The sequence below is a fragment of the Chelonia mydas genome, chromosome 24, assembly GCF_015237465.2.
Source record: "Chelonia mydas isolate rCheMyd1 chromosome 24, rCheMyd1.pri.v2, whole genome shotgun sequence".
In the NCBI taxonomy this organism is placed as follows: domain Eukaryota; kingdom Metazoa; phylum Chordata; order Testudines; family Cheloniidae; genus Chelonia; species Chelonia mydas.
Genome location: NC_051264.2, coordinates 13,568,034 through 13,583,839, shown reverse-complemented (window position 1 = coordinate 13,583,839; position 15,806 = coordinate 13,568,034). Strand labels below are relative to the sequence as shown.

General features: G+C 48.0%; 1 protein-coding gene across 1 annotated transcript in view; it reads right to left on the bottom strand.

The window, feature by feature from the left end:
* LOC114020807 (IgGFc-binding protein) overlaps positions 1–15,806 on the bottom strand; it is a 61,737-nt gene that overhangs the window by 23,513 nt on the left and 22,418 nt on the right. The window contains exons 13-20 of the mRNA XM_043535581.1: positions 11,707–12,280; positions 11,278–11,471; positions 9,934–10,075; positions 7,792–8,120; positions 6,771–7,344; positions 4,844–5,172; positions 3,720–4,305; positions 2,116–2,444 (exon numbers count right to left, since the gene is read on the bottom strand). Coding sequence (XP_043391516.1) covers positions 2,116–2,444; positions 3,720–4,305; positions 4,844–5,172; positions 6,771–7,344; positions 7,792–8,120; positions 9,934–10,075; positions 11,278–11,471; positions 11,707–12,280 — 3,057 coding nt within the window. The remainder of the gene's footprint in view (positions 1–2,115; positions 2,445–3,719; positions 4,306–4,843; positions 5,173–6,770; positions 7,345–7,791; positions 8,121–9,933; positions 10,076–11,277; positions 11,472–11,706; positions 12,281–15,806) is intronic.

Here is a 15,806-nt window from a genome sequence, read left to right as displayed (position 1 = left end):
AAAGTTGTTATTTCTTGTCACAGAGGGCAGGACAAGAGGCAATGCATTCAAACTACAGCAGAGCAGATTTAGATTAAATCAGGAAAAATTCCCTAACCGAAAGAAGAGTAGGCCAATGCAACAGACTGTTTAGCAAGGTTGTGGAATCTCCTTCACAGAAAGTTTTCAAAAGTTTTCATCTCTCTTGGATGGTTTAGACCCAACAAATCCTGCATCATGGCAGGGGGTTAGACTACATGATCCTTGAGGTCCCTTCTAACTCTATGGCTTTATGATTCTTTGTGTGGGATAAGCGTCCCATCACACCCGGGTCATTTTAACAGACCAAATGGGGCAAACACTGGGGCGGAAGCATCTTGTGTAGAGAACTGAGGGTTGCTACAGAGAATGAGATACAAAGAAAAGGATGAAGGAGTTTCACACAGACAGCTCAGGAAAAGAGAATCAGAAAAAGGAAAATGCTGAAAATAGAGGAAAAAAGGAAAAAAGGGCAGAAATATATCTGAGCCTCAAATGGAGCAAGTTTTCTCACTGTACAATGAACGGAACAGGAAGGAAATGAACAATAAATACATAAATAGAAATTTAGTTCCTTCTAGAGATGTGCAAATAATAGATTAGTAATTACGAAAAAAGTAGGAAAAAAATTGTTTCGGTTGAACTGAAAAAAAAATTCACATTTTTTGGTGAAAAGTGGAAAGAAAATTGTTTCAGGTCGAACAAACCATTTCAGTCCAATTTCAAGCATTTTTTAAAATATTTTAAATTTGAAAAAAAAATTAAAGGAAGTTTTGAAACAAAACGTCATTTCAAATTAAAAAACTGAAACGTTTTATTTCAAAAATGTTGAAACAAAACCTTTCAGTTTTTTTAGATTTTTTTTCCTCATCCAAAATAAGTTGTTGAAACAGATGCAAATTCATGAAAGGTTTCAGTGTACAGAATCTGCATTTTTCTCCAAACAAATATTTTGGATGAAAAGTATTGCCCAGCTCTGGTTAAGAACAGAAAAACGGACATACTGAGTCAGACCAATGGTCCATCTAGCCAGATATCCTCTCTTTCCACAGTGGCCAATGCCAGGTGCTTCAGAGTGAATGAACAGAAAAGGACAATCATTGAGTGAACCATCCCATCGTCCACTCCCAACTTCTGGTAGTCAGAGACTAGGGATACCCAGAGCATGGGGTTCCATTCCTGATCATCTTGGCTAATAGTCATTGATGGACCTATACGCCAGGAACTTTTCTATCTCTTTTTTGAACCCCATTACAGTTTTGGCCATCATCCTCTGGCAATGAGTTCCACAGGTTGACTGTGCGCTGTGTGAAGAAGTATTTCCTTTTGTTTGTTTTAAACCTGCTGCCTATTAATTTCATTGGGTGACCTCTGGTACTTGTGTTATGTGAAGGAATAAATAACACTTTCTTATTCACTTTCTCTACACCAGTCATGATTTTATAGACCTCCATCATATCCCGCCTTAGTCGTCTCTTTTCCATGCTGAAAAGTCCCAGTCTTTTTAATCGCTCCTCATTTGGAAGCTGTTCCATACTTCTAATAATTTTTGTTGCCCTTCTCTGTACCTTTTCCAGTTCTAATATAACTCTTTGAGATGAGGCATTCAGAACAGCACACAGTATTCCAGGTGTGGAGACTATATTCTCCCTTTGATCTCTGTGCAAACTTCTGACAGGCCATTCTGCTGCGCATATTGGGGAGCATATAGTCCTGAATGTACACTTGACACATGCACCATAACTAAATGTAGAATTCAGTCCTCTACTGAGACGTGTGATCTATGCCACCTACTCCCATTGATTTCAATGGAGTCATCATTTCACCTCCAGTATCTACCTATCGAACACTCCTTTCTTTCTCTGTCCCTTCTATAGGAGGGAGAGCCTTCTCCCATGCATCTTCTAACATCTGAAACAACAGCCCCACCTTGTCAAGGTTAGAAACGTCACCTGAAAACACCTTTCTTCCCAGTTGCCTGTGTCTTTCTCTCTCACATCTCCTGATTCTAGGATACCATTTCTGTGGGATAGACACTATGCCAAATCACTGTGTGTTATAAGTCCAAAAGGTGCAGTCCTGAAATTGGAGACTTACCCGGACTTTGCCAACTTCCCTCTTGTAGATGGAGATGTTGTACCCATAGACATAGATGTTAGTCACTCGCAGAAAGGAGATGGCCTGGCTGCCCCTGTTATCATTCTTCTCATCGATGGTAAAGGGTTCCAGGGAGTGGTCGTGGCCACAGTACTTGGCGATGGTGTAGGTGCAGGTGCCCTGGAAGTCAAACTTCAGGCCATCAAAGGTGTGATAATGCGGGTCCCCCCAACCCCAGCAAATTCCCACGTAGTCGGGAACACATGTCGCGTGGCCATCCTCTGTCTTGCACGTCTCCTTGGTCTGGCACTTCAGGGATTTGCAGGTTTCTGAAAGGAGAAAGCCCAGTCACATCAACAGAGTGGGGGACTCAAGTCAAATGTCTAGGCCGGGGAGCAAGATCTGCCATGAGCACAGCATTCATGCAGACCCAACTGAACCAACCAAGGCGTTCTGAAGATACTCAACATCACATAGATAAGCACATGGCTAGTTAGCTCAGCTGGTTAGAGCGTGGTACTAATAACGCCAAGGTCACGGATTCGAGCCCCGTTTGGGCCACAGTTGTTTCGGCGGGAGGGATAGCTCAGTGGTTTGAGCGTTCACCTGCTAAACCCAGGGTTGTGAGTTCAATCCTTGAGGGGGCCATTTAGGGATCTGGAGCAAAAATAATTGGGGATTGGTCCTGCTTTGAGCAGGGGGTTGAAACATAGAATATCAGGGTTGGAAGGGACCTCAGGAGGTCATCTAGTCCAAGCCCCTGCTCAAAGCAGGACCAATCCCCAATTAAATCATCCCAGCCAGGGCTTTGTCAAACCTGACCTTAAAAACTTCTAAGGAAGGAGATTCCACCACCTCCCTAGGTAACACACTCCAGTGCTTCACCACCCTCCTAGTGAAAAAGTTTTTCCTAATATCCAACCTAAACCTCCCCCACTGCAACTTGAGACCATTACTCCTTGTTCTGTCATCTGCTACCACTGAGAACAGTCTAGAGCCATCCTCTTTGGAACCCCCTTTCAGGTAGTTGAAAGCACCTATCAAATCCCCCCTCACTCTTCTCTTCTTGCAGACTAAACAATCCCAGTTCCCTCAGCCTCTCCTCATAAGTCATGTGTTCCAGTCCCCTAATCATTTTTGTTGCTCTCTGCTGGATGTTTTCCAGTTTTTTCACATCTTTCTTGTAGTGTGGGGCCCAAAACTGGACACAGTACTCTAGATGAGGCCTCACCAATGTCGAATAGAGGGGAATGATCACGTCCCTTGATCTGCTGGCAATGCCCCTACTTATACAGCCCAAAATGCCATAGGCCTTCTTGGCAAGAAGGGCACACTGTTGACTCATATCCAACTTCTCATCCACTGTTTTCTGCATTCTTTCAGGATTGTGAGTTCTTTAAGAGGAGACTACTAGGGTACACTTAACCAAACAAAGGAAACCCTGCAGAATAGGGGAAGCTCAACCCTAAGAATCAGTGCAGACCCCAATGCCCCACGAACCTGGATATTCCCATCCCCATGCTCAGGTCACTCACCATCCCCTCCATCAACAGGGTAAACTGTCGGATTAGTCCCATTGCCACCTGTTTCGACAGAATACCAACCTCCAGATTCATCACAACTGGACGGTGTTCTCCAGTCATAGACAGTGACTCCATGGTCCCTGCAGGAGTCCTCGTAGCTCTCCAGCGCCTCACACAGAATGGTCTTGTTCCCCTCATTCAGACACACGTCATAAATACAGTTGTCAAATACGTCGTCGGGGCTCACCCTGGAGTGACACTCTCTGAAGGGCCCTCCTGGTGCTTTACTGATCACCCCACAGTGACTGTCATCCCCATACAGATCTCTCTTGTTCTCATCACACATTGGGCAAGTCTCTTGGCAATAATCCCAGCAAAAGGGGTCCCGGTCTTGGACTTTCCACTTGGCAGCCCAGCCCACGATGGAGGAGACTTTGATGCCATTGGAGGACATCATGTCGTCTTCTGGGTTCTGGTTGAAGTTCCCACAAAGACCGCACATGGCACCATAATAGCTGCTGGGGAGGGTGATTTCCAGATGCCAGTTCTTGTTGTACCCCACCCGGAGACCAACGTCCGTCTGCATAACGGTGCTGAGGCCTTTCTGGTACAGTCTGATTTTACCATCTTTCAGCATCACCGGGAGACTGGTGATCACACCGTTTAGCTAGTGACAGACAGGAGGGGAGGAACACGATGGGCATTATTCTTCTTTCATCCTCACTTGCTCTTACTCCAAATGTAGCCTCACCATTCATTTTGGCTGTTATTCATTGTCACTCTAACCAGCAGCAAGTAAAATAATGGTCAAATCCTAAATCACTGTTTACCCATTCCTAACTCAAGAAGAACAACTGAAATCAATCCAAAGTCCCGGAATAAACACAGTATTTATCTAGCTTCACTATCTACCTAAGGTATCTGTTTCCAGAATTCCCTATATCTCAATATAGATTCTACCTATCTGAAATATCTATCAATCTAGCCACAAAGTCTTGTTTTTGCTATCTATCTATCTATCTATCTATCATACGTTTTTCAAACATACAGATCATACCGATCAGATGTGTTTATGTACTTGTATTGCCCACATGACATATTCAGCTGACGGCATCTGTTTGGGATTCTGTTTGTGTGAAACACTACACAAAAGTACTGTGCCTTGTAAGTCAAAAAGTGCCAGAGCCCTAAGCTGGGAGACTCACCCGGACTTTGCCAACTTCCCTCTTGTAGATGGAGAAGTTGTACCCATAGATGTAGATGTTGGTCACCCGCAGAAAGGAGATATCCTGGCTCCCCCTATTGTCATTCTTCTCATCAATGGTGAAAGGCTCCAGGGTGGCGTCGCTCCCACAGTATTTGGCCAGGGTGTAGGTGCAGGTGCCCTGGAAGTCAAACTTCAGACCATCAAAAGTTTGGTAGTGCATGTCCCCTGAGCCCAAGCAGGTTCCCTTGTAGTCAGGAATACACGCTGTGTGGCCATCCTCAGTCCGGCATGTCTCTTTGGTCCGGCATTTCAGAGCTTCGCAGACATCTGAAAGAAAAACTCTTGGTCATATCAACATGGCAGGGAACTCAAGTCCAGTATCTAAGCTCCTAAGTGCTACAGTAGTATAAATAAAATAATAACAATAATCTATATATAATAAAGCAGTAAGGCATGTAGCTATGCCATGCCAAGACTCCTAGACCATTGTGAGTTAGAGGTATCTCAACCAACCACCACCCTTACGCTACCCCTAGTCTGTATTCAACAATTTCATTGGTTGAAATGAGTCAGCGATATAAGGAAACTGCCCCACAGTTCTTTAAAGATTGATTCACCACCTGTACAACTTAACACAAACTCTCCACCGCAGTCCACGTGCCCAAACAAATCAACACAAAATCCCCAAACATGATCCCCCAGACACACACCCCTCATTTGTCACCCACACAATTCAACACAAAATTCTTCAGCCCAGTCCCCCGATACAAATTAACACAACCACCAACACAACAACACAGTCAGAACATGATAACCCCAAACACATAGCTCCTCATCACAGCACACGCTCCTCTTTCACCACCTTCCAAAATTTCTCAGCACAACACAAACACTTGCCCACCTATATTTAGACTTGCCTTCAAACAATAAACGTCAGTGGCAAAGCTGTGGGTTATCAATTAATAACAATAATAATAGCATGGGAGAGCCAGACTGGTCATGAGCACAACCTTCACGCAGAACCAGCTTAGACACCCATTGCATGCTGAGTGGGTGGCAAGTCCATGATAGTCAACAGAACCTGGCTTGCTGCAAGTCCCAATCCAGCAAAGAACTTAACCATGTGAGTAGTTCCATTGAAATCAATGAGGCTACTCACACGCTTAAAGTTATTCGTGTGCCTAAGTGCATATGTCTCTGATCCAGCAACACGCTGAGCACCCTCAATTAGCTGTTTCTGTGGCACTGAATTCATTGGCGAATCCCCATTGACTCCAGTGGGAATAGGATTTCAGTCCATAAGTCAGCAAGGGCTGCAGGTGCTAAGAGTCAAATTCTGAGAGGTTTAAGCACCTACAGATCCCATGCCTTTCACTGGGAGAAGAACATCTCATGGAGCTGCTTCCCCTCTTAACTCCACAGTTGTCTGTAGCTGCTTCACTCTGAAGACCACCAAAAAATTTCCACAGCCCCCTATGCTCCATGGACACTGAGAAACACTGAACTCCACCATTGGCAGCTTGCTAGATACATCACACTGGTAAGGTATATATACACAGGCGACTTGGGCAGCTAGCCTACACTGTCACCTGTGACTTTGCATCCACACTGATATTTTTAGATATCTATCTCAAGCCGAGTGAGTTTGTGAATGTCCACCTGAGCTGAGAATTATGCCTCCCAGCTGCTGTGTACATGTACCCTAGCCACCTGAATCAGTGATTGTTTTAGATTTCATTAACTAACAGGGCCAAGGCAGGTTAGCTCTTGGCCCAATGACTGCTAGAGGGAGCTCTACCCTAAGAGTCAGTGCTGACCCCAGTACCCCAGGGATCCTGGATATTTCCATCCCCATGCTCATCAACAAGATAAACAGATTGACTACTGCTACCACGGTCAATAATAAACCAAGATGCCAGACTCACCACAACTGGATGGCGTCCTCCAGTCATCAACAATGACCCCATGCTTCCTGCAGGCATTTGCATAGGCCTCCAGCGCCTCACACAGAATGCTCTTGTCCCCCTCATTCAGACACATGTCATAGATGCAACTGTCAAAGAAGTCATCGGCGCTCACCCTGGACTGACACTCTCTGAAGGGCCCTCCCAATGCTTTACTGATCAACCCACAGTGACTGTCATCCCCATACAGATCTCTCTTGCTCTCATCACACATTGGACAAGTGTCTTGGCAATAATCCCAGCAAAAGGGGTCCCGGTCTTGGACTTTCCAACTGGCAGCCCAGCCCACGATGGAGGAGACTTTGGTGCCATTGGATGATGCCATGTCATCTTCTGGATTCTGGTTGAAGTTCCCACATAGGCCGCACGTGGCCCCATAATAGCTGCTGGGGAGGGTGATCACTACATGCCAATTTTTGTCATATGTGATCTGGAGGCCGAAGTCCGTCTGCAGGACGGTGCTGAGGTCTTTCTGGTACAGTCTGATTTTACCGTCTTTCAGCATCACTGGGAGACTGGTGATCACACTGTTCAGCTAGAGACAGAGAGGACGGAGGAGGTATGATAGGTGTTATTGCTCTTTCATCCTCACTTGTTCTTATTGCAACTGTCACCTTGCCACTCATTTCAGCTGTAAATCATTGTCACTTTAACCAGTGGAATGTAAAAGAATCACTGAAATCAATGTGACTTTCCCTGAATAAACACAGTATTTATCTAGTTATGATATCTACCAGCTTCTATTTGTCTGCATAATTCTCTATCTATCTATCTATCTATCTATCTATCTATCTATCTATCTATCTATCACAACCATGTTAAACACACAAGACGAGTTGCATTTATGTACTTGTATAGCCCATATGATACATTCAGCTCATGTCGCCTGTATCTAGGATTCCATTTGTGTGAGAGATACTACACAAAAAATACTGTTTGTTATAAGCAGAAAAGGCACAGAGCCCTGAGCTGGGAAACTCACCCGGACTTTGCCAACTTCCCTCTTGTAGATGGAGATGTTGTACCCATAGACGTAGATATTGGTCACCTGCCAAAAGGAGATATCCTGGTTCCCCCGTTTGTCATTCTTCTCATCAACGGTGAAGGACTCCAGGGTAGGGTCACTGCCACAGTATTTAGTGATGGTGTGCTTACAGGTGCCCTGCAAGTCAAACTTCAGGCCATCAAAAGTTTGGTACTGTGCATCCCCTGAGCCCAGGCAGATTCCAGTGTAGGCAGGAACACATGCCTCTTGGCCATCTTCAATTTTGCATCTCTCCTTGATCCGGCATTTCAGGGTTTTGCAGGGATCTGAAAGGAGAAAACCCAGTTCTATCAACAGGGTAGGGAACTCAAGTCCAGTGTCTAGGTTGGGAGATCCAGCCTCGTCATGGGCACAGCATTCACACAGAACCAGCTGAGCTAGCCAGAGGACACTGAGAAGTTGGGAAGTCCGGGATACTCAACAACACTTGGTTTGCTGGAAGCTCTGGTTCCACTCTATCGAAACACTTAATCAAGTGAGTTCAGCTGAAATCAGTGAGGCTACACACATGCTTAAAGTTATGCATATGCACAAATGCCTATGGCTCTGATCCAGCAAAATGCGGCACACCCTCAATAACGCATTGCTATGGCACGGAAGTCATTAGCCATAGGTGCTGGAACTAGGAGTGCTGGGGGTGCTGCTGCACCTCCTGGCTTGAAGTGGATTCCAGTGTATGTAGGGTTTACAGTTTGGTTCAATGGCTCTCAGCACCCCCACTGTAAAAACTGTTCCAGCACCCCTGTCATCGGCTAACTCCCAGTGATTCCATTGGCAGAGGGAATTCAGTCCATAAATCAGTGAGAGCTGCAGGTGCTAACGGTCAAATGCTAAGAGGTGATAAGCGCCTGTGACTCCCGTGGGAGGAAAAGTTCATCTCAGAGATATCCCTCCCCTCCTAACTCCCCACAATTCAGTTCTTATGCTGCTTCACTCTGAAGTCCACTAGCTCACTTTATAAAGGCTAGTGTGTGTCCTCTCCACATCGAAGGAGGGGCAGACTGGGAAATGAACTTACACTGGTCAGGCTTCTGACCAAGGCAAGATGGTACTGTTCTGGGGCACAAGTAGGGTAACCAGACAGCAAGTGTGAAAAATTGGAATGGGGGTGGGGAGTAATAGGAGTCTATATAAGAAAAAGCCCCAAATATTGGGACTGTCCCTATAAAATCGGGACATCTGGTCATCCTAGGTGCAAGGCTGGGGAGCTGGGGGGAATTGGCTGGAGCCTCCCTATTGTTGGTTCATGAAAGGCTAGGAGAAGCATTCATGTACCTCGGTTGGGCGTGTCCCTGCCTGTAGATGTCTGTGTAAGTGTAGTACCTGCCAGAGGTTGTAGCTTGCCAACAGCATCACAGTGAGAGGGATACCTCAGGTCATAGGCACCGACTTCCCCACTTTCCCCTGAGTGCTCAATTTTCACCCCCAGTCCCAGCCCCGCCCCCACTCCACCCTTTCCATGAGGCCCTGCCCCTGTCCTGCCCCTTTCCACCCCTCCCCGCCCCCATTCCAACCCCTTCCCCAAATTCCCACCCTGGCCCTGCCTCTTCCCCACCTCCTCCCCTGAGCGTGCCACGTTCCTGCTCCTCCCCCTCCCTCCCAGAGCTTGCTACACAGCCAAACAGCTGTTTGGCAGCAGCTGGGCAGGAAGCGCTGGGAATTAGGCGGAGGAGCAGGGAGGCAGCACGCTCAGGGGAGGAGGAGGCTGAGGTGGGGTGGGGAGTGAGGGGAGCTTGGTTGCCAGTGGGTGCAGAGCACCCACTAATTTTTCCCCATGGGTGCTCCAGCCCCAGAGTACCCATGGAGTCAGCGCTTATGCCCCAGGTTGGACAGCGGGCTCAGCAGTCCCACCCTGGGAACCTCTGTAACAATCAAACTTCTTGCTGAATTGCAAATTGGCTATCTCTGTCTATGATTAGCTAAGCAGGATCAGGCTGGTTAGTTAGCAGAAGGGTATTTCTTGAGGAAAAATAAGCTTAATAAATAATCTGTGGTAAACTGGTTTCTCCCATCCCTACCTCAGTTATTCCACCCACAGTAACCCCTCGGGGCATATTTCAATCAGTGACTCTCCTTCACCTTTGCTGATGCAGCCCATGATACCGGCTCTTATCTGGCAGGTTTCTTCTCTGGTGCAGTTGTGGGCTTTGCAGGTCACCCCTCGGGCAGGAACGCAGGTGCAGCTCTGCTGGCACTTGTTCGTCAGGATGATCTCTCTGGGCTGAGGGGACGTTTGGAAAAGGGGAAATAATACAATGTAATGAAGAAAAGATTATTTATAATAATTTCTGGCAGTGCTTGTGATGAAGTGGGGTTTTATTCATCTTCTTATGTTGCATGTGATTCTTAGCGTCCTATACTAATACTGTGTGTACCTTAGTTTCCCTGTGTAACTGCATGAATACTTAGGTGGTGGGAATTGGGTGTGTGATTTTGCTGAGGCCCTCAGGGCAGGTGAGACTGCCCAGCTATTTGCACCTGTGTAACCTGAGACCCAGGAGTGGGGATGCGATCAGCTGACACCTTTTGCCCAGGGAGCAAGACAAAGAGAAGGAGGAGGAGCATCAAGGGGGGCATAGGAGGTCGGGTAACTGGAGATTGGCAGTCTGCGTGGGGGGACTGGAAGAGGGGGAACCCAGGGCGTCTGGCCCAGGATTTCCAAGATGGACTTGGCTGAAAGTCACTGATGTCTGTAATAGCAAGTTCTGTTCTATACTGTATTCCTGTCTACTACCAAACCTTCTGTTTTACCGGCTGGCTGAGAGTCACGTCTGACTGTGGAGTTGGGGTGCAGGGCTCTCTGGCTTCCCCAGGAGCCCTGCCTTGGCAGACTCGCTGCAGGAAGCACACAGTGTGGGAGGGGATGCTGAATGCTCCCAGGTCAGACCCAGGAAGGTCAAAGCTGTGCAAGCTTCTTGCCCTGGAGACAGTGTAGCTCAGAGAGAGGAGTCTCCCCCAGAGTCCTGACTGGCTTTGTATAGAGTAGTTCCAGAGCATCGCCCAATGACTCCGTGACAGTGCTAAACCCAGAAATGTGTGGTGATGTGTGTGAAAATGTCTGTTCTGTTGTCATATTATTTGCTCTTAATGTTAAAGAGAAAGGCTGTCTCATGGGCTCAGCACTGAGCCAAGGGCCAGAAATAGTGCCTAGGTTTTAACCTCCCATCTGTTCGTGATTCACTATGTGGCCGTGAGCAAGTCACTGCCTCTCTCTGTGCCTCAGTTTCCCTACAACAGACAAAGGGAATTAAATAATCTTGCCTTTCTTGGCGCTTTGGGCATTGGGTCCTAGCAGAGTGGGGTGCCAGGCCGGATAGGCCAAAGCTCTGATCCACTATAGCTAACCCTATTCCTGGCTAGTGTAGGGATTAAGATGTGGATAGAGCAAAAATTAGATCAGACCCAGACTGTTTGGGGAGGTACCTTGTAGTATCTCCCATGCTCGAAGCACCCACAGCTCTCCAGAGTCACACAGCCCTGGCCATCGAAGAAGAAGCCCTTGTCACACTGGCAGCCTTCAGCACAGGTCTCCGGGCAGTCCATGATGTCTCCACTGCAGGTGGTGGTGCAGAGGTCGGCACAGACCTCATAGTGGCTGTTGGTTGGGCAGGTCAGAGCTTAAATAGAGAGAGAATTAATTTAGGGCAGGAAAGATCTCACACCATGAACCAGAGGTACAGAGACATGAAGGGGAAGAGAGCTGGGCTGGGAGGAGAGGACGAGGACACTTATTTAAGGTTAGTTTCCATCCAGAGGAGTTTCTGAAGAAACCCAGAGGTTTGGAATGAGATGCCTTGAAATTATGACCCTCCCCAGAGTGTCCCAGAGCTCCATCAGCATCACAGCACTTACGGCAGAAGAAGGCGCTCCTCCAGGGCTGGATGGTGACCTTGGCCTCTTGGCAGGCCGTCACGTAGCTGTGGATGCTCTGGCACAGGACCTGGGAGTCCCCGTTGCCCAAGCACACATCATACAGACAGTTGTTCTGATACACGCTGGGGCTGACCACGCTGTGGCAGGCCGCGAAGGGGCCGTTGGGGTCTGTGAGCAGCCCACAGTAGTTGCGCCCTTTGAAAACGTCCTTCTTCTTCTCTTCGCAAACTGGACAGCTGTTTCCAGCACATCTGTCTGTACAGGATGCTCCTGGGATCTCGACTTCCCAAGCAGAGCCAAATGCTGCCACATCAGGGGCTGTCCTGCCATTGGGGAGCAGGAACTCCTCGTCTTCCCGTCCATTGTAGTTCCCGCACAGGCCACACGTCTGGCCCTGGTAGGTCCCTGGGATGGTGACTCTGGCCTGGTAAACCAGGTCGTAGCTCACAGTGAGGCCAAAGTCAGTTTGCACCAGTACGTTCCCACCGTGCTGATATGCCCGGAGCCGCCCATCGGCCACGATCACAGGCAGGTTGTGGGACACCCCGTCCACCTGGGAGAGACAGAGCATCCTGTGTGAGCTGTGGGGAGTGGATACTGTAGGGTTTGGGTTATGGGCAGTGAGTTTTGAGATTCTGTTCTCACTGACACTGTAGCGTAAATCCAGTATGACTCCAGATCTCACTTTAGAATAACTCCAGATTTACACCAGTGCCAGATCAGAATCTGGTTCCAGGCCTGCAATAAATTAGGCAGTAAAAGCCCTGATCACTGTATCGCATGATCACGCTGGCCCACATCTCCCTCTGCCCCTCACCTCACTCCTGATCTTTCTCTTTCCCACTCCCTCCATCTTCTTACCCTGCTCTTCACATGCACCTGTTTGGGAGCTGACTTCACCGCATCTCAGCTGTTCCCCTTGTGCAAGTGTAATGTGATTTTTGTTAGGTCCTCAGAGATCATCAACACCGCTATTCCCACTCGAATCACTCCCCACCGATATGTTTCCATCCTGCTGCGCTGATGAGACCCACAGAGTCAAGGGGAGAGGAGATGGAGGCCAGGGGAGGGTTTCAGCACAGGCTGAGTACAAACAGTGGCAGAGAAGGATAATGATGCCATTGCCGACAGGCAGATTTGCAGCAAGAGGGGGTTTAGGAGGAGAAGGAGAGTTCAGGTTCAAAGTCAATACCCAGGTTAGAAAAAATGGAGACAAATCTTCAAGGGGTCCATATGTTCCAAGCTCGTCACCCTGGCCTACCTCTCTGCTCCCCTTTTGCTAACCACCCACCTCCTCCCTGATCCTCTCTTTACCATCCCCATCTCCTCCACCCACATTTGGCCTGCAGCTCTGCTTCATGCCCACACCTACACTCAGAACTATCTCCTACTTCTTGTCCAGGTCCTCCCTCCCCTAAAAGCCCATGAGTTATGAACCAGGAATGGAAGCAGAGAAGATAGAGCTGAGCTGGAAGATGCTCCCTGTGCCCACGAGAAGCTCTCACATAGCAGCATCCATGAGTAATGCTCTCCACCATCTCCTGTTGGCTATGAGACTCAGTCCCATCTGCCTGGATGATGACCTGTCCTCAGTTACTCATGCTTTTGTCAGCTCTTGACATGATTACAGCAGTAGGCTATAACCAGACATGAAGCCCTTAGCACTTAGAAAACTTCTGCTAGTACACAATTCTGCAACACATCTCCTCAGCAACACCGGCTGCTGTGAAGATATCAAAACTGTCCCTATGCTGGCTTTCCAGAGAGCACTGAAGTTCTCTGTCCTTATCTTCAAGGTACTCAATGGCCTGAGCCCAGGGTATCTAAAAGATCAGCTACACTTCAGGGATGAAAACCATGTGTAAGCAGGGTCTGAATGAGCTTGGGGAAAGGACTCCAGGAACACATGGTATTTGCATAAACATACCTACTCTGCCTAGGTATTCAGTAAAGGGCGCTGCTTTGCCAAAGTGCTCAATTTTGGCTGGTGTTGGGTTACAAATCACTTGTACAGACACTCTTTTCTTAACCTGTGTATTATATAATTTTTTTAACATCTGCTTTAATAATATTTTTAAATTTGAGTGGAGGGGTAATGAAATGTTATCCTGATTGTATGAGCAGAACGGTACTTACCCAGGCCTGACTGATTGAGGAGTTTCCCCTAAACTGAAGCTCACTTGCTAAGCAGGGGGTAGAGAGGTCAGATCCCAGTGAAAGAACGGTGAGAGTCCTAGACAGCATTTGACTCTCCGCTGTACTGTTCAATCATCTCTAGAGCTGAAATCACTGGTAACCAGACGCTGAGCCTTAGATCTGGTGTGGGACCATAGGTGCCGACTCCGTGGGTGCTCTGAGGCTGGAGTGCCCATGGGGAAAAAATGGTGGGTGCTTAGCACCCACTGGCAGCCAAATTCCCTCCCTCCCCCATTGCCTCCCTTCCATTGGTAGGCACCGCAGATCAGTGCCTCCCCCTCTCTCCCCGCGCCACCCGCCCGCCGCGAACAGCTGTTTCACAGTGTGCAGGAGGCTGGGAGGAAGTGGGGAGGCGCAAGGACAGGGCTGGCCTCACCATGAGGCGAACTGAGGCGGCCGCCTCAGGCGCCAGACTGGAGGCGGGGGGGGGGGGGGGGGCCACTAGGACCCAGAGTGTAGAAAATTGTGTCTGCTGCTGGTGAATTCTCTCTGCTCGAGATGCACAGAGATGGTGGAGTGCTGTGCTGGAGGAAGGAGGGCACAAGAGACATAACAGGGAGGCAGGAGAAAAGGGGAGCGGGAATAACAGAAAGCAGCAGGAGCTGCAGGGAAAGAGAGGAGGAGGAGCCTCTTATGTACCTCTCGAGCACCCCCAGGAGCCTGGACTGTTAACATCAACTTCTCAGGGAGCTTCCAGTTTCCTGCTGCTTCCCTGAACCCACTTGAGGAGAACAGGCAGTCAACTGAAGTAGTAGGAGCCAGTTAGGCCCTTAAGACGCTGATATCTTCCCTCACTCAGGCCCTGCTACCAGCCTGCTTATTTGTCCCCTTCAACTGAGCGTTGAGAGCCACTATCGCTGGCACAGAACAGCAGTCAGGAGTGAAGGAAGAAAACGCCCCTCTGGGGCAGCATTCAGAAAAAGAAAGAAAGCAAAGGAAGTTTTTCTATCTAAGCAGAAAGGAGCTCTCCTGAGATACACAGACACAAATGTTCAGGGTGAGCCTTCTGGCCCCAGTGAGGATGTGAGTGGTGAGGAGATGCCTGATCTTCCAGTTAGTCAGAGGGCAGGTGACCTGGCAGCTACTGCAGCATCCATATCTCCATCTCAAATGGATGTAACCAGGCACAGTCCTGAAGAAAAGTGTAGATCAGAGAAGAGTGTGGTGGAGGTGCAAGAAACAGCTGCTGCTGAGTTTAGTTCCTTAAGTCTAGATGATCCAGGTCTGTGTACCCACTTGAGCCGTAGCCTGAGGGACTGCATGGGCCACAGCAAGTGAAAAACTTCACATTCCCCAAAGACAATGGAAATAGAAGTTTCCATCCCACACATTACTGGTGTGAAATCCCCAATGGGGACAAAGTGGACAGGCCATGGCTTATGTACTCCAAAACCCAGAATACTGCATTTTTTTGTTGTTGTTGTTGCAAACTCTTCCAGTCTAATGTTCCAGCCACATTGGGTTCTACAGGAACAAAGGACTGGAAAAATCTGGCTAGAAATCTGGCATGCCATAAGAAGGCAGCAAATCACCAGATAGCATTCCATAGGTGGAAAGAGCTTGAGATGAGACTAAGGTTAAAGGCCACCATAGATGATCAGCATCAAGAGAAGATTGCATCAGAGTCTCTTTACTGTCAAAATGTTCTGAAAAGGCTCATTGCCATTGTAAGAATGCTTGCTACCCAAAACCTAGCACTGCGTGGCACTTCAGATCAGCTGTGTGTGCCAAACAAAGGAAACTTCCTTAAAATTGTGGAGCTGATGCCTGAGTTTGATGCTGTACTCCAGGAGCATCTAAGAAGAGTCACCACCCAAGAAATGTACACACACCACTACCTTGGAAAAACAATTCAAAATGAGATCATCCAGTTACTGGCAACA